Source organism: Talpa occidentalis, unplaced genomic scaffold (assembly GCF_014898055.3).
Source record: "Talpa occidentalis isolate TD23 unplaced genomic scaffold, MPIMG_talOcc4v2.1 talOcc4.7, whole genome shotgun sequence".
Classification (NCBI taxonomy): domain Eukaryota; kingdom Metazoa; phylum Chordata; class Mammalia; order Eulipotyphla; family Talpidae; genus Talpa; species Talpa occidentalis.
The window spans coordinates 113921173-113939738 of record NW_023605083.1 but is presented as its reverse complement, the minus strand read 5'-3'; the positions used below and the strand labels follow the sequence as shown (position 1 = coordinate 113939738).

At 43.4% G+C, this 18566-nt stretch overlaps 1 protein-coding gene across 1 annotated transcript in view; it reads right to left on the bottom strand.

The window, feature by feature from the left end:
- Positions 1-17819, bottom strand: part of CA10 (carbonic anhydrase 10) — a 432852-nt gene extending 415033 nt beyond the window's left edge. Inside the window, exons 1-2 of the mRNA XM_054688693.1 lie at positions 17484-17819; positions 15965-16605 (exon numbers count right to left, since the gene is read on the bottom strand). Of these exons, the coding sequence (XP_054544668.1) occupies positions 15965-16025 (61 nt within the window). The 5' untranslated portion in view covers positions 16026-16605; positions 17484-17819. The remainder of the gene's footprint in view (positions 1-15964; positions 16606-17483) is intronic.
- Between the last annotated feature and the right edge of the window lie 747 nt (positions 17820-18566).

Here is an 18566-nt window from a genome sequence, read left to right as displayed (position 1 = left end):
AAGCAGGCAAGTCAAAGAATCCTCTGCTTCTACAAAGAAATTGGCTAGCTGCATTTTACATGTTATGAATGTTATGTTACTAATGGGTCAGTCACATTTATTGAGCCATTATAAAATACTATAAATATACTACATGTATTATAATATGCTATAAAATACATTAAGCCATAATAACATGCTAAGTGTTTTACCTTCATAGGTCATTTGACACTTATAAAAAGTCACTGAAGTCATTATTTTTAGCCATATTTTATAATTTAGAAAACTGAGTTGTAGAATTTAATTTATCCAAAGTCATGCAACATGGAAGGGATGGGATGTGGGTAAAAACTTCGGTCTGTCTGTCCCTAATCTTTTAGTCACTCTCCTAAACGGCTTCTGAGTGCATTTAAGCATATTTCAGTGTTGTAATAGTTAAATAAAACATTTTTGAACATCACTCCTAAATTATCTCCTCCGGTGTTTCTTCTACTCAAAAATCTCCAGTATGAGATTATATATCTCATCTCATTATTTCCTGCTTATTATATTTTTCCCAGAATAGTGGACTCATAATTAAAGATTTAGAAATTTAATTTTTTTTTCAAATTTTATCCAATTTGAGCTCACTAATTGAGGACAAAACTGTGATTTTCATCAATCTGTCCATCTATGATATAATTATTTGCATATTGTTTTTGCCTATATTTTAGGTGGGCCTTACTTTTACACATACGAACCACATATTTATCTCACATGACTTTTGGTTTAAATGGAAAAGTAGAGTACAACTTCAAAGAAGTAAAAATACTCACAAATAAAAACCTAGAGGGGGACAAACTCTTACCAATGGTCATATTTGGGTGACTGCAAGTCATCTGTTTCCTTTTCTCTAAATTAAGTAAACTTGGGTTACATTAATATAGTAATTTTTAAATGTAATCATATGAAGATGTTCTCTAAAAAAATTGCTCACAAACACACACTGGGATCGAGTTTAATAAGCAACTAATAAAAGATGTTCCTATTGCAAAAAGTGACCATGTGCTAAGAAGGTTCCCTGAGTCTGCTTACTTGTGCCTGGAGCTACAAAGTCTCATTAACTCACAGGGATCTGCTATCAGACTAACTGGTCTGGGTCTGTCTTCAGCTCCTCTAAATTCAATCAATTTACGAGAAACAGGAGTAGGGATTTAGTGGATTAGTCACAACAGGTCATTAATCTCTGCATTCTCAATTGTAATCCAGTTTCTACCACTGTGATTGGGGTGGGGGAATCCCACAAAAACCCAATCACTCAGAAAAGCTCCACAGCAGACTCCCTGGAGACCAACACACTTAGATCACAGTTTGCTTGTCTTTACTTAACATCAATACAGTGTTTGTCATCTGTCCTATTTCTTGCTGGCTTTTCTTTTATGTCTTTTGCTGAAATTCTCAGATCAGATATATTTGAAAAGGAACCAACTCACAATCCTAGAAATAACTAGCATTTTAGAATTGTTTTCAAGACCATTTACTCTGGTGACTATGAAACATAAACTAAAACTATTTTTTCATGTTGCAAATTTGTGGAAAAAACATGGTTAGGATTACCATGTATGTAAATGAGCACTTAGAGGAGCTGGCAAGCCTGAATAATGAAAATAGAGTAACCACATTCTAGTAAAAATGAGCAAGTGACAGTTTCAGAACAGGCAGAGTAAATATTGTATGTTTTATTGTAAACAGATTGGTTCATAATGCCCTGTTTCCTTATTGCTCTGGCCAATAAGCCAACAGTTACTAATGTATCAAGCAGGAAAAGCAAGGAGCAAATTCCTGAATGGCATTTTTGTTTATGGCACCACTGTCAAGACCAAATATTTACTGGACGACAAGGGACCATACATTTACAGTAGAGACCTTGCTAGATCTAAACCTCTGGTGTAAAATGAAAAAAAAAAAAATGTGGCCTCAAATATTCTTAAAATATTACCAAAGAAAAATGTGGGCAAGAGCCAGTAAATTGTCTTTGTAGATATTCATGAATGTCTACAGAATAATTTCATGAAAAAGACATAATTACTTTCTTATTACCTTTAAAATATTCCCCAAACATCCTAGCTTCCCCTGGTGAATCAGATGCAACCAACCTCAGCTGATTACGTGTTATGTTCAGGCATTGTCTAAACACTTCCACATGAATTGGCTCATTTAATCCCCATGTTTTACATGATATTGCCAAATTCCTTCCTAATTTTGCCCAATGTGTCTTTTGTTCTTTTAGCTTCAGCCATCACAATACAAAACTCACCATTTATCAAATACATTTTAACATGCCAAGAACGAGTTTGCATTTTTAAATTTCAGTCTCCCTTAACTCCAAAGATAGATGTTCTTATCCCCAGTTTGCAAAAGAGGATACTAAAGGATAAGAGATTTTTTAAGTAACCTCTCAAGGTCACACACTGGATGACAACAGAGTTGAGATTAAATTCAAAAACTCCAAGGTTTTCAGTCAATGTTTACATGCAGCCCTGATGACCCCTAGACTGTCTCCCAGAGCCTTAGCTCAAGGCCATCCATCGCTCCACACATTGTCATTCTCTCACTGGCCCTGCTCCAGCCTCACTGGTCACTTTTCTGCTCACTCAATCTTGAAAGTTCTCCTTGTAATTCAATCACACTGCCTCAACATTTCACAAAGTCCAGCAGTTCGGCTCAGCATCAACAACAACCTGGCTAATTTTTTTGAAAGTTTCTTAACACTAAGCATTCCAAGCTGGAAAAGGGCCTGGAAATGACCCAGGCCAATACTTCTCTAGCAAAGGAGAAAACTGTGGCCTAGACTCATTAAAACAACTTCCCCCATACCACACAGCCAGTCGTGGAAGAATGAGCATGAACTTAATGTCCCACCTTCCACCCCAATAATCTTTTCTGCAGACCTCCTGATTCACTCTTTCCTATAATTTATAGAAATATACTTTAAAAATGACACTTAAGAAACCTCAAAATTTATAAAGTTAGGGAAGGTAGTTGTTTGTTCTTAACCATGGTTCCCAGTCTCTGATGTCACTTTGTAAGCAAATTAGTATCTTCAATGCCATCACTATTTGTTTTTTTACTTATTAGTTTCTGGAGTGGACCTCTGCTGAAAGAATATTTGAAAATTTAATCATTATTTCCTCAAGGAATCCAGGTATATTTCTGGGGACTTATAAACTGATTTTGTGTCACTTAAGGATGTAATATGGTGAAAGCATAAAGAATTTCATACTGTTTTGCCCAATTTCACAAAACTGGGATTAATTTAAAGAAACAATTCACTGGAAAAATAAATATCTATAGACATGAAGATGTATGCCAAAGATCGTGAAACCTAGAAACAACACAGATTCTCAAAAATAGGGAAAAAGATGAATATTAATAATGCTAAATCAAATAAATAAATAATCATGGAACTACTATAAAGAAAATCATGAGTGGTAAAGTGGCAGATACTAGCTAATTGTTCTTCAAACCATTTCCCATTACCCCTGGGTACAAGGCTAACCTACAATTCCTAAGCTATTTTGTAACATAATATGGTCATGCAACTGACCAGAAGTGACAGACAGGGCCTTCCTGCTAGGTCCATAAACAAACCTCTCATGATCCTCCACCCTCCACTCCCTTTTATCTCTCCCTTACCAAGCCCCTGCACACACACACACACACACACACCCTAACTCAACCCAGATAGTTAACATAAGCAGGCCATAAGCTTCTATCGTGTTATATCAATGAGACTGTGTGATCCATCTGTCACAGAGGCCAAGATTTCCTGAATTAACACAACTAGGAAGCAATATGGGGAACTATTTAAAATATAACTTAAAATTTTTGAAAAGTACAAAGATTGAAGGTTGAAAAAGTTACAATTTGCAAACTTTGGTGAATAGACTTGAAAGGGGAATAAGGTTTCTTTTTTTTTCCATTAATACCATTTTTGTATCATATTTAACATTAAATTCAGTTCAGTGCCTTCTAGTATCACTCATGTCTGTGTGTGACACTTTCATAGAAGTTCCTGTCTTGCCAGAAACTGTGATCAAGGAGAAACATTTCACTTCAACACATATTAGGGTCAATGAATGGAAACAAAACTCCTATTCATCCATTCATTCCTTCCACACATCTTGCCTTCAGATGTGGCACATTATGGACTAAACCTGACTTAGTCAAGCTCTAATTGTGGCAGTTCTAAAAGCTGGAGAGAATTTAAAAAAAAAAAAAGGCAGCACCATCTCATGCACTTAAAATTACATTGACTCCTTTTTTTTTCCTGATTCTTTTTTCTATCTTTTTATTTTATTTTATGTATATTTTTACATCATTTTTCATTTTTTGCACAATGTATGCATTTTCATCTTGGTTATAGTCCCCATACAATTCTCACCCCCCTTATTTTGGCCCTAATCCCTCCTCCCCTCCCTAACCCCCATAGTGTGTCGCTGGTTTATAGTTGCTTGTTGATTTTGATTTTCACTTTATTATAATTAGTCTTTTTCCTGGTCCCTTATTTAGGTTTTCTAAATTCCTGCTATGAATGAGACCATTCGGTATTTTTCTTTTTCTTTCTAGCTTATTTTGCTGAGCATGATCCCTTCCAGCTCCATCCATGTTGCTGCAAATTAAGATGGATCTTTCATATGATCCAGCAATTACACTCCTGGGTATTTACCCAAAGGACACAGAAACATTAATTCAAAAGGACACCTGCAACACTATGTTTATAGCAGCACTATTTACAATAGCTAAGCTATGGAAACAACCCAAATGCCCAAAAATAGATGACTGGATCAAGAAGATGTGGTACATATACACAATGGAATATTACTCAGCAATCAAAAAAGACATGTGACTCCTTTTACCCACCGCAACAGGCACGTGAAGGAACATTCTCAGCATTACACGAAAAACTCACCACCATTGGAAAACAGGGAAGGAACTTGCTAGATAAGAAAAAAACCATGACTTCACTATATTTCATTTTCCAGGGGTCTGAGTCACTGTGACTTAGAGCTCTTATCATTATTGTTTATTACGAGACCCAGACAGCCAGTGCCTCTTGATGCCTCGCCTGCTAACTATCAGTATGACCTCCATGTATCTACTGAGAGATCAACAATAGGGGCCTTTTTTCTATAACCTTCCCTTTTTATTCTATAATTAAATTAACAGACATATAATAAAGCATCCAACTGACCATTTCCACAGCTATAAAGATCAACTAGGAGATTACAGGCAGAATGCACAGTCAACAACAGCAAATCCACTATGTTCTTTTCATTTCTAGGCTCCTGGCTCTCCCCGCTGGTAAGAACTCGTGGGTTACACCATAGTCTATTACAGAAGGCCAGGGGGGAAGTAAAGTTTTCCAAGTCAAGAGGGGAAACATTTTAGGAACCAGAGTCATTTCCTGTATTGCTTCCTCTCAAACCAAAAGGTTGGGTAGGTTTTCCCCAAAAACATTCTGCTCGGTACTAACAGGCAGTGAGCTTTCTCAAGGGCTGGATTCTCCCAAGCTGGAACCAGTTAGAAGACCAACACCTTATCCTAAATAACTGTGTTGATGGCAGCAGAGTGGACATAGAGAAAGCAACAGCAAGGGCATTCACCTTAATTATCCTAGTCTGGGTCTTTTTGAGCGGTATCACAAAACACAGAGGAGTCAAAATACACATCAGACAACTGTAAGTGCCCCCAATAACAGTGGGTTTTCTATGCAAACATGAACAAAGTCTGAGTGGGCCACAGAAAGCTATAATATATGAGAAGGATCTGGTTTTCTCTGGCCCTGTGTGCTCAAAACAACCAGCAAGCAGCCAACAGAGATGTCACCTCCCACCCTCCCAGGCTCAGATGTCATCTGTCAATGTCCTGTGCAGGAAGGGAGGACATGCATTCTACACCATTCCTTGCTACTCAAATATATGTATTAACTCAATCATTATTATTGAGCATCTATCGACCAGAGGCCAGGCACAGGGTAGGGCAGTGGGGAAAACAAACATATTTGAGTACCACTAAATATACAAGGGCAAAGGTCATGGCTGTTTTGCTCACTCCATTAAAAAAAAAATAAAAGCTAGGAATGAGAAAGTTATGGGCTGGGCAGGGTTGAATTAGTTAGATACACATCAGCCCAGATATGGAGAGATTTCTTCCAAATAATTTTTTTAAAGATTTATTTATTGATTGATTGATTGATTTATACATACATACATACAAGCACTGGGTACAGTCAGAAGTGTGGGAGGGCGAGAGAATTCACCAGAGCCAGAGCGGGGAGTAGAGCAGGCAGAAGGACCGAAGTACACTGAGGGGAGCAGCGGGTGGCAGGAGAGGTCTGCACACCATGTGGGACCCTCCTCCGGTGGCCGGGGAGCAGCTGGGGATCGAACCAGTGTTGCAGAGGCTGCGGGCAGCTTCGCAACCCAGCGCTCAACCAATGCGCCACCGGGGAGGCCCATTCCAAATAATTTTGATTCCAAGTACAGGTTTTTTTGGTGAAGGTGGCTTGGAATGTTTTTGAGGTCAATCAGAATGTGCCCCCAAATGACTGACCTCAAGATACGTTTTATCTTCTGCCTGGTCCCCACACGAGGCATTCATAGCATGTGTGGTATCAATGAACCAATTCATTAGAATCCTTGGGGATGCAGAACCCTTCCAGGGAGATGTCACTCTATTTGTTCATTTCAAGAATCCTACAAGGTATTTACTATCACTCCAGCCTCCTGGAGAAGGGATGGCCTATGCTCCCTCCCACAGTGCTGCCACCAAAACTGCTTTCCTCGAGGATGGAAGGTAGCATTAATTAAGGTAGCTGTGTGTACAGTAGAAGAGGGGGCAACGGAAGGAGAGGAAGTTGACTCACATCCTTCAGTAAATGCGTTTATTCCAGCTCTGGCTTTGCTGCCAAATGTCCTGTGAAGCCAGCAGGATTTGGCTCTGGAAAACTCACCTGAAAGTCACAGGCTTCATTTCCTACTGCCAGCCTCTTCTGCCACGGGGCATGAAGTATGGGACTAAGTTAGAGATTAATTCTGCATTTACTGTGACAGAGTTCCCGCCTCTTCCAGATCAGGAGGGAAAGGCGTTCCAGACTGTCTCTTTCACAACCACTGATCATCTCTCCCCTGCCATCCTGATGGCATCTTAATGCAAATGTAATCAGACCCAAACCCTGGTTACACCACTACCACACCAATCTTGCTAATAGAGAGCCATCAAGGCTTTGTTATAAAGACAATCCCAGACAATTTCTTAGCATTCATAGCTTCTCACCCCAACCCTTGGCATGCTGGAAATACTTTATAGTTTTGTTTAGGGTTACGTGAGATAAAAAAAAAAAAAAAACTACAAAAAGTTATAGGAAAGGTTATCAAAGAGAATAAAATTATAATTGGCACATCACAATATCCAGGGGCAGTCCATCAGGAGATAAATTCTGTGATCTGTATCTGGCTGATCTCTAAAGCCTCTGCGAAGCCACCTCATGGTAGAGACAACAGTGGAAAATAACTAGTAGCCTGGACCAAATGGGACATAGCTGGACCAGAGCCAAAAGCTTTAACCCTAACCAGTCTATTCAGCCAAAGAGAATGATGTAAAGTAGACCTCTTGCACTTAAAAAGGATGACTGCCCTGCAGAGAGGTGTGAGGGGGTTTTACTATTATGATAGGCAAGATGTTAATATTACTAGAATGAGGTCTCCTAAGTGCTCTTCCTTCAGTTTCATTTATCATGCTCCACTCTGACCACTTGACGGTCCCCCTAAGTCATCATGACCTAGCTAATACTTCTGTCTTTACAAAGGCTGTTCCCTATGATCATCTCTTATCCACCACACTCCTGATCAACGAGCCCAAATCTTCCAAATTGCCTTTTCAGCATTTTCCAAGACTCAGCTCAAGCACCTTATAACTATATGCCTGACTCTCCTTCCCCTACCAGCCTACCTCTAGGGGGATCAGATGCCTTTTCTGTTCTACTTAAATACTGTATCTCTTTTCATTACAAGTCATCATATTCTGCTGTAACTACCAATACTAACATATTTTAAATCAGTCTCTTACTAGATTGTGAACTCCTGGAGGGGAAATCCATGTCTTATTCCCAGTACCTTATGTACAGTGTACCCACAACAAGTGTTGAATGATTAAGTGGTGAATGGAAGCAATTTCATTGTAGGTCTCTACACTTACTCTACAGTAACTGGACCATTGAGAGGATAAGATCGGTATATAATGTAGTGATCCATGAGTATACATTCTCAAGCGAAAATGCAGTGTATTGAAAATAAGAATTATGCAATGTCTAATAAGGCAAAACTGCTGCCAAATGCTTTGCACTGCTTCAAACATCTGTTTTATGTCAAATGGTATATCTATGGCTTGGCACCCAACCTTCACAACACAAAAGCATGCATGGGGCTTCCCTGGTGGCGCAGGTGGTTGAGCACCGCACTGTGAAGCTGTCTGCAGCCTCTGCAGCACAGGTTTGATCCCCACCAGCCAGCGAGAATCCCACATGGTGCAGCAGACCTCTCCTGTCTCGCCTGCTGCTCCCCTCAGCAGTGTAATTCAGTCTGTCTGCCTGTTCTGTTCCCTGCTCTGTCTCTGGTGAATCCGCTCACCCTCCCGCGCATCTGGCCTGTACCCCAGTTCTTATATAAATAAATAAATCTTAAAAAAGTGTCTTTTAAAAAAAAAGCATGCATGGACTAGCCTTCATCTAATGCTAAGACACTACTGCTATTCCTATGTATTATGCCTTTACTATAAAAGAATGATATTAGAGATATCTTTATTTGTTTAACATAAAACACCAAATTCCAAAAAATTAGGGTGACTCAGGTCTAAAAGAAATCATTGTCTTTTTAAGTCTGCCACTCAGAATATCCCATCATGGCATAATTGACTAATTAGGTCAGTATTCCTCAATGAGTTTCGTGAATAAGATTAAAAATTGACATGAAGACAATTAGTTGGGTTTCTAAGTTATTTCTTATTGCAATCAAACTACACAAGTATCTTATTAGATTGTATACAAGTCTGATTATATCTTCTTATCTCTAACTTAGTGCTTTATAACTAAAAGATATGGTCTCTTTATCTTATTTTGACTTATATGTCCATTCACATTGGCCCCTGGTTCTTTATCTACCCCATTTCCAGACATTTATTTCAATCCATCTACTCCACCTACCTATGTCTCCAAGACCACCTGCCTATGTCTCCAAGCTTCTGATAGCTTGCTGTTTTTTTTCAATCCCTTCTTGTCTATGAACATACTGTTCTTGCCTATTCTAGCCTCACACTATGTTTTTCTTTTTTTCCTCCTATTCTTTGGAAATCTCCATATTTTTCCAAGCCTAATTCAAATGTTGTCTCCTCTATAATCCCTCCCCCTTTCTCACTTGCATCCACCCACAACAGTTAATCGCTCCTCCTTCATATCCCCACAGCACTCTGTGCACATCTCTATCATATAAATGTACCACCATGGATTTACTAAGAAGCAGCTGTTGTTCAATTTTATGATTCCTATGTCTGGCACACAGCTAACCAGCAATACTATTTTGTTGAACACAGAAGAAATGACTGAATACTTAACTGGCATTTACTGGAACAAGTCCAAAGTATAAAGTATTGTTGCCGATAACAATGGTGATGATGACAATAATTTTAAGGAAGAAGCTCGATTCCATTGAGTGACTACATGCCAAGAATTATGGCAGGATTTCACATACATTTTCTCTAGCCCCATTTTACAGGTTTTAGAGAGCTGAGAAAGCTTGAAGAACTTCTCTAATACCACAAAGAGAATAAATATGAATGGTAGGATTCACATGTAGGTCTATCTTGGTTTCAGTATGATATGTACATTTCATATGATACATGTACAATTCATATGATATATGTGCATTTCATATGATACATTTAAAACACCATACCAGGCATTTTGAAAATAGTGGTTTGTTCCTTACAGATACTCTGTAGGGTCAACAACCTTGGGAAGTCTCATCTTCATTTTACAAGTGAGAAACTTGAAGTCACCTCCAAATTCAACTGTCCACAATTCCAACTAGGCTACAAACTATGCAAGGTACAGCAATAGTTAGACAAATGCAACATAAATTTAAAATTCAAAGAAATGCTAGCATTTCAGGTAAATTTCAATCTACTTCAGTCCATTAAATTCATGCAAATATCCACAATGAGAAAATTAAAATCATCAAGAAATTAAATATATTAGGACATCCCATATTCCTTCAATTCACTAGCAACCTAAATGGGCTCATCCCAACTTGCCATTATTCCCAAAGCAAAACTTTTACTCCCACGGGGACTGTCCTCAATCATTCCCATTACTTTGTTTTTGATGATGGGGTCCTCTCTATCACTTTTATCACAACCTTCAACATCGCTCTAGTATCCTTCTTTTTCTTCATGTCTAGACTTTTTCCTTCTAAAGCATTTCTTCAATTGCATAACACAAAGAACTCTCTCAGGAGCATTATGTCCTTTACCCAAAAATTAGGCATTATTCTTACTGTTTTATGTTGCCATACATTTAGTGCAGCATACATTTTCTAACTATATATTAACAATTAAGCATGTTCACATTACTTTTTTATCATGCTACATTTTGTGCACTTATCTACGTGGTTTTTAAAACTACAGTCAGCCCCGCCATATTTGTGGGTCTACATCCACTGATTCAACCAGCGGTGAGTGAAAAACACATATGAAAATATATAGACACTAGATGGCTGTGTCTACTGAACATCTGGGCTCTTTCTCCTCATAGTTCCCTAAAAAAACATAGTATAATACTATTTACACAGAGTAAATAGTATTGTAAATAGTAAATAAATAGTAAATAGTATTGTATTGATTATTATAAGTAATCTCGAGATTGCTTAAGTATATGGGGTATTATGCATAGGTTATATACAATACTATACCCTTTAATATAAGGGACTTGAGCCTCCCTGGATTTTGGTATTTAAAGGGGGTCCTGCTGGAAGCCAAGAAGTGACTATCTTAAGCCTTGATCATTCCAGAATATAGAAGGAAACTTTACATTGAATAAACAAAGAACTCTTTCAGGATCATTCTAAAGTCTCCTGCAAGAATGCTTTGAAAAAGCAAATGAGATATAATTTTCACTTTAGAGATGCAGAAACTGAGACTCTCAGAGGCTGAGCAAATTGCTCAAGTCACACAAGTATTTAAGGGAGAGTCTGATGGCAAGCAGGTCCTCTAACTTCCATACTTTTTTTGGAATGTCTTTCTACCACATACGACCTCCTCCTAACCTAAACCCCAGACCTGAATTTGTAATGCTTAATTAAGTTGAAAAGTGGGATATTTGGTACTGACTACCCCCTCCCCACCTAAGAACAAGCTCTCCACAATGGCATTTCTCTTTCTACCTGGGATTTTATATTACTCAGGAAGACTCTTGTCTAACTGCAGGGACAATCTCATCCATGATGATGGTGTCTTTCAGCTGGGCTGGACAACACAGGAAACTGGATTAGCTGAGATCATCAGAGAAGTAGTCTTTGTTGGGGTAAGGCTTTTTTTTTAATTTACAGGAATATTCTATTTCAAGTTACACTGACAGCAAATGTAGCTTGCCAGTTGGGAAGCAGTCTAAAGTTGGGGCTATACTGAGTAATAATTTAAGTTGAAAGAGAAAATTCTGTTGATCCCCCAGGTCATAAGCACCACATTGTTCCCAGGTGATTTATTAAAGTTTCCAAACTCACCTCAATACTCTATGACTCACAGTCACAGAGTGGGTTCTACCCAGGACTACCCACCTAAGTCTGACACTACCAGTCTCATTACATGAGAAGGAAAATTACTAGACATTTCAAACAAAGTTTAGCCATGTCCTCCTTGAAAGTAGGATTTGTGCTCAAATCCTACACCTGGAGCCCCTCTTCTGATTTGCATAATAAAATGTGTTATCATGACTTCACAATACCTATGTAATTCCAGACTTGTGGGAAAAATAAATATGCACTGCAAGTTCACTATACCTCATACCCCATGCTAATCACCCAAGTGAAAAGCACTGAACACATTATCTCATTTAATCCATAAAACAAATGCATGGGATCTGCACCATTACCCCCTTTTTCTATGTAAAGAAGTTAAAGTTAAGGCCACTTTAATTGTCCTTCAGATTAGGAAAAGAATGTATGAACTATTCTTTGTTTGTAGGGATTGCTAATCAAAAGGCACTGGGGGCAAACTTAAGTAACAGTCCTATCTGCTCTATAGCCAGAGTCATGCACACCTGAAATGCTACCTTCATCTTAGCTTTAGACTGCAATCACCCTAAACATCCACTTCTAAATTCTCTAAGACTTACATCCACTTAACACAATTTATTCTTTCAATTGGAGGCATCAAAATGAAAAATACTGAATATTTTTTTTAAATCTTGATGTAAGACATAAATGACATACTGAGTTTTGACTAAGTCAGACCTGAATGTGACTCCTCCAGGCTGAACCTCTGTGGACTCTGAGAGCCTCTATAAAATGACCCCACACATTCTAACAACAGAGTTAAAGCTCATGCAATAGTATGCAATATATGGGAAAGCACTACTTAATTCAAATTGTTACTGCAGTTACTATAATGAATAAACTGAAAAAGAGTAAAGTTACTTATAGGGAAGTAGAATGCTTTGTGAAAATCCAATCAGGCAGCTGGTCTTTGGGCCAGGAAATTCTCTGCTGGTGCTTCTAAACATTCCTTCTCTCGCTGATCTGAGTTCCTTTTCTAAGAAGGGAATGGTGTTCTTGCTAGCACAGAGAAAAAAATCTCTCTCCTGTTTCTTCACAGATCTTTTGCTTTGCATTTTCAGTACAATGAGATCTGACTCTCCTGTGGAGTCAGAGGACCTCCCAGATCACTGCATTCCCTCTTCAGCCTAGCTGTGTTGTCCCTAAATAGCCAAAATTGACACCATCTCTCAATGGAAGGCACACATGTTACCTCCCCTGAGCTCTCTAAGTTAGCCCAGCCAATGTCCAGCTCCATGCCCACCGCTTCATCACAGCCAAATAGTCAGTGTAGAGCCATCAAACAGACCAAGGCCAGATCTCTGCATTTTAAGCAATACAGCCACACAGGCTCAGGGAGAAAACTCCTTGGTTATACCTTCTAATTTGGGGAGTGGGATGGGGTGAGGGTAGGAATCTTTGGTTAACAAAACAACCAAATTGCAAAACACCAGGATGCTTGGGAAACCAAAGGCTACTCAGTGACATCCAGGCACCCACCATGCGTTCTCTAGGTCAAATCTACTACCAAAATTTTCCTCCTGCAAAATGTTTATACTGCAGACTTTTGCTGGCTCTAAAAGTCTGGTATTCCTCAATAATGAAGCTGGCTCTACCAAAGCATCAATCACTGATGCCTGGTGACTCAGTAAGAATTAGTACCCATTTACTCGGTAGGGTGATTTGTCCCAAGATAGAAGAGAGGAGCTTTGTTTTTCAAAAAAAAAGTTTTAAATTTAATATTTAGTAGCGTATATGATCACACGGTTATGTCCCTTTTGGTAAAGCTCAGTTGTGAGCAAATTAAAACTGCAAATCTTGGAAAAAGAAATGAAGGACCCACTAAACTCTCCATGAGCCACAATTATTCAACTGTAGTGCATTGCATTCCTATACCTCTCAAGGCTGCAGAGGGGAAAATGAAGTCCTCAAGCTGTGGCAACTGTGAGTCATAATTACATTACTAATCAGAATTGTAACATACATGGACAAGGTTGAATGAGGGAGGAGGCCACCTTGGCCATGGGGAAAGAATGGCCCTTTACAGTTAAGTTTATGAATGTACAAATATGGAGCACATAATGTTGCATTTCTGCCTAAATGTTTTCGTAAAGTGCAAATTAATGCAAATCCTAACTAGGCATTTGGAATGCTAACCTAGTTTTCTGTGTTTAGCTAATAGCTAGCAATTTTGCATACACTTTCATCCTCTCATTACATAGCAATGATGATTATTTAGTAAATACATGTGAAAGGCCTCATACTCCACAGCACCCATCCTAGGCTGGAAATAACCCCTCCTAGTACTATTTATATAATTTAGTCTCTGACACCCAAATCATGTACAGCTGTGACAGATATCCCACCAATGTCTCCTTTGGGGACCCCTTCTCAGTTGGTTTCCCTCTGATAGCCTCACCAAATTCAGGGGAGGGCCTGGGCACAAAGGATGTCAGGGATCCAGAGCCTCCATGGAGGTTAACCCTTTGTAAATCTTAAAGGGATTCAGCTAATTTGAAAATTATTTATGATGATGGAGAGACCTAAGAAAGGGCTAGTTTATGAGACAAATATAAAAAAGAGAGGGGGCAGTGAGAGAGGGAGGAAAGAAGAGAGGGAAAAATAGGCAGATATTGGAATAGACTTGTAAAAGAACAGGCTGTAAAAGGTGGCCTCGTGAGATGTCATCCAGTCTATCCCTGGACATTCAGCTGCTATAAACCATTACAAGTCTCCTGGGAATTTTCCCTTAGATGTAGGACTGGAGTAAGAGTTCCCATGAGAGGAGCTGGGATGACCCCAGAGCACTTTTTATTGCCTGCCAGGTACACAATATACTTCTAAAACATTATAAGGCAGATTTGTTTGTTGGGTGGTTAAAGCCCCAAACAGAATGATTTCGAATAAAAGCTATACCAGCATATGAGGAATAGTGGTATTTGGAACTGGGAGCAGGATAGGGCAGACAAGGGCTTTTAATATCCAGAGTCAGGTTTGGCTTCGAGAGGGAGGGGATTGGCTGGGTTGCAGGAAGATGCAGGAAACATGTCCCTCCGCCCAATGCTGCTCAAATGTGTCTGCTCACAGGGGGCAAGGTTCTTGCTCTTCTCTCCTGGTGACTTCATGGGAAGTTGGCTGAGACCCCAGTTCTGCAGAGGGAATGCAGAGGGGAGCACCACAAATGGGTCTTAACCTGCGTGCTCAGATGACAGGTGGGATAGGGGATGGGGCAGACATAGCCAAAGGGAGGAGGCACTGGTAAACCTGAGGCTTTTTCTCACAGTTGCCCTCCACACCCCCAATTCTCTGCACCAACAAAGACACTGATTAGAAATCAGAATCCCTCCTAGCACACAAGACACATGGCATGAGCCCCACCTCATTCACCTCTATGCCCTAGCTTCCCATTTAGCTCCTTCAGTCACAGATCGGCATGAGTAGCCAACACAGCCTTGCCTCTGGGGATTAGGAAAGACCAAGGTGTGAATGTGGCTTTATAACGGTGTGTTGTTTCAGATGGTTTTGCTTTTATTTGGGGTGTGGGGGGGCATGCTGGCATGTTGCAAAGACCATCAGGACCAAGTGCTGGTGTAGGTGGGGAGAAGGCAAGGAGGACCTCACAGCCCTCTGGTCCCCGCCTGTACTCTCCAGCCCTGCATCCTCCCGCAGTCTCTTGAAAGTGCCTAGATACCAGGGCAGGGATCTGCATCCATTTTGCCAGCCTGGAACCAGGGAGTTTGGGAACTTTGGAAGCCAGAGGATGGGGGTGGGGGATGCCAAGGCTCAGATTTCGGCGCCAGAGTTCTCAGCCAGGGAAACAGTTGAAAATCAACACCCACCTGCCTCTTTTTTTTCTCCTCTCCCATTTCTTCTACCTTCAGGGACTCCATAAAGATACTCCCCTCACTACACACACATGCATATGCATGCCTGCACACACACACACACACACACACACACACATCCTTAGGCTTAGGTGATTTTTCCCTGAAGACAGTAAAGCCACAAAGCTGAAAGGTCTCTGCCACCCCCACCCTTCCCACCCCCGCGAGGCCACTTGAGCCTAGATGCACAATACAACCCCACACATTCGAAACAACACAACATAATCCACACCCGCCCGACTCCAGCGCGTCCCATACCTGATATGCAGACGATGAAATTGGCTTGAAGAAGAAAAAGCACCTCCCAGACTATTTCCATCCTCTGATTCTCATTCCAAGTGCATCACTCGACGGGAAAACAGGGGGGGAAGGGGGGAGCCCCTCACGGCACACACACATACACACGCACACACTTCCAAGCGAGCGCACACTCGCACTCCCACCCGACAGCCGGCCAGGGACAGTCGCCCCCAAGATCAATATCGCAGTTTGAATTGTTCCGGCAAATCTCCCCTCGGGCTCGACGGATGTGCGCCCCAGATGTGCTGACACATGTCCGATGCCTCGCTGCCCCGGAGGTCTCCCCGCTCGCCGGTTTCAGCTCCTAGCACGAGCGGCGGAAACAGCACCAGCAGCGGCGGCAGCAGCCACCTGAAGCCACCAGCGCTGGGCTCTTCCTGCAAAAACCAGACCCCGATCCGCCTGGCGCCCCAAGAAGACATAGACGATAGCCCCCCGCCGGGCCGCGTCGCTCAGTTCCGGGCCCCGGCTGCTCGCAGCTCGCTGGCCAAGCCCAGGCAGTCCGCGGCAAGTTGCCCTCGAAGTCCGCCCCCCTCACCGGGGCATGGTCGGGGGAGGCTGTTCCACTTCGGGGCCCTTCTCCTCCAGCTCCGGGGAGGCTGGGGTGGAGCGGACGCGGCAGGAGAGAGACAGAGAAAGAGAGGAAGGGATTATTGCCCCAAACCGCCGGCCAACTGCAGTCTCCGCTGACCCTCCCTGCTCCCCAAGAGCAGGACGCGCCCGCGCGGCGCGTCCGGGGCGCGGAGAGGGACCGTGGCGAGCCCGGGGCCGGGGCGCGTCGGGGGCTCGCGGGCTCCCCACGCCGCACGCGCGCTTTCTGTTCTCTATTTTCCAGGGCTCCCGAGAACCCCCAGTCGCCTCGCTTCCAGCGCCCGCAACTAGCGCCGCGGCGGCCGCCGAGATTTTCCGCAATGCAACTGCAGGGGTCGTTATTTCCTCGCCTACGGATCCCGACGCTTCCCGATTCGGAGGGAAGGAGGCGAGCAGGTGGGGGCGGGAGGACGGTGGGAGGGGGGGGGCTCGGCCAGGTGAGCGTCCTCGCCGCCCCCGGAGCCCCAGCGTCAGCCCTGCCGCCCCGCGCCCGGGGAGCGCCGGCGGGAGGCCGGCGGGGAGCGGAGGCTCAACCCGGCCATCGGGAGGGGAGCGCGGGGGGTCGGAGCTCGCGCCCCAGCCCCGGGCTCCGACTACGCGCTCCGCCCCGCCCCGGCGGCCTCGGCACCCTCCCGGATTTGGGAGTTTCTCTTCTCCTTAAAAAGAACTTGGCGCCCGCCGGCTGGGCGCGGGAGACCCGGGCGGGACGCGTGCGGGGAGGGCCGTGCTGCGCTCTCCCTGCGCTGCGGAATATTGGGGATTTGTGTGTGTGTGTGTGTGTGTGTGTGTGTGTGGCATAATTCATTCTCTGCCCTCTCCCTCCCGTCCCGCTCCTGCACCTCCCTCCCCCGTCCCCTTTCCGCTCCAGTGCCAAAACACTACTTACCTCGGAGTCTCCCTGCAGGTTCCCAGAGCGGGTGCAACTCTCGCCTGCAAGTCCCTCACCTCCCTCCTCCCGAAAGGGGAAAAAAACGTTTTTTTCCAAGTCCGGCACCAGCAGTGGCCGCTGCCAACTGCGCCTCTGCCCAGCTCCGGGAGGGTCTGAGACGATGGGGAACCCGGGCTTTGGGGGAACGGGCTGCTCTCCTTCGCTTTCTCTTATTCTGCTTTTCTTTCGAGAAGCTCGGGCGCTTCGGAGGCTTTTGCTGGGCTCCAGAATACTCCCTGCCAGCGCCACTCCGCAGCTTCCACTGAAGATTTCCCCGCGAAGCCGCGCGCGCGCGCACACGCCCAGCGCGCAGCTCCCCGAGGCCCCAGGGGAAGTGGGGGCGGCGTGCGCCCCACCCGCCCGCCTGCCCGCCCGCCCGCGGGCCCGGCCGGCCCGCCCCGCGCAGAAGGTCTCGCCGCTTCTGGGAAGGACTCGCACCTGGGCGGCCGCGGGGAACGTGGACGCGGGGGTACTGGGAGGAAACCCTGCGCTCGGGACTGTTCACGGAGAGGGCTGGTGGGGAGAAGGGAGGCGCGTGGCTTCTCGCTGCAGCAGCGTTTTGAGACTATCCCTGACCTACCTCTTCCAGGGCGCTGAAGAAGAGGAGACGGGCTAGGGGAATCCCTGGGAAGAGCTCGGCTGTCTAGGCGCGCTTGTCCGAATTGCAAACTGTGACGTTTGGAGAGATTGCACAGGCGCGGATGGACACACAACAAACGCACCCATAACCCATAGGGGATTTTTTTTGCACTTTTAAATTTTTGATGTTTAGGAGCCGTTTCGTTGTGCGTCTCGCTGTAATAACCGCAGAAGGGTGGGTAAGTGGAGGGGACAGTGTGTGCCTTTTATCCGCACAGAGTCATTTTAGTGAGTCTTCCAGGATGCGTGGCTTCCGAGGGTGCGGGGTTGGAGCTAAAGGAGTTACACTGCAGCGTTCCCAGGATTCTTGAACTGACTCCAACTGCCCAGGAATCTGGTGAGTTTCTGCTGAGTGCAGCGAGGGAGCAGAGCTCGCTTCCTGGGCTGCGCGCGCTCTGAGAG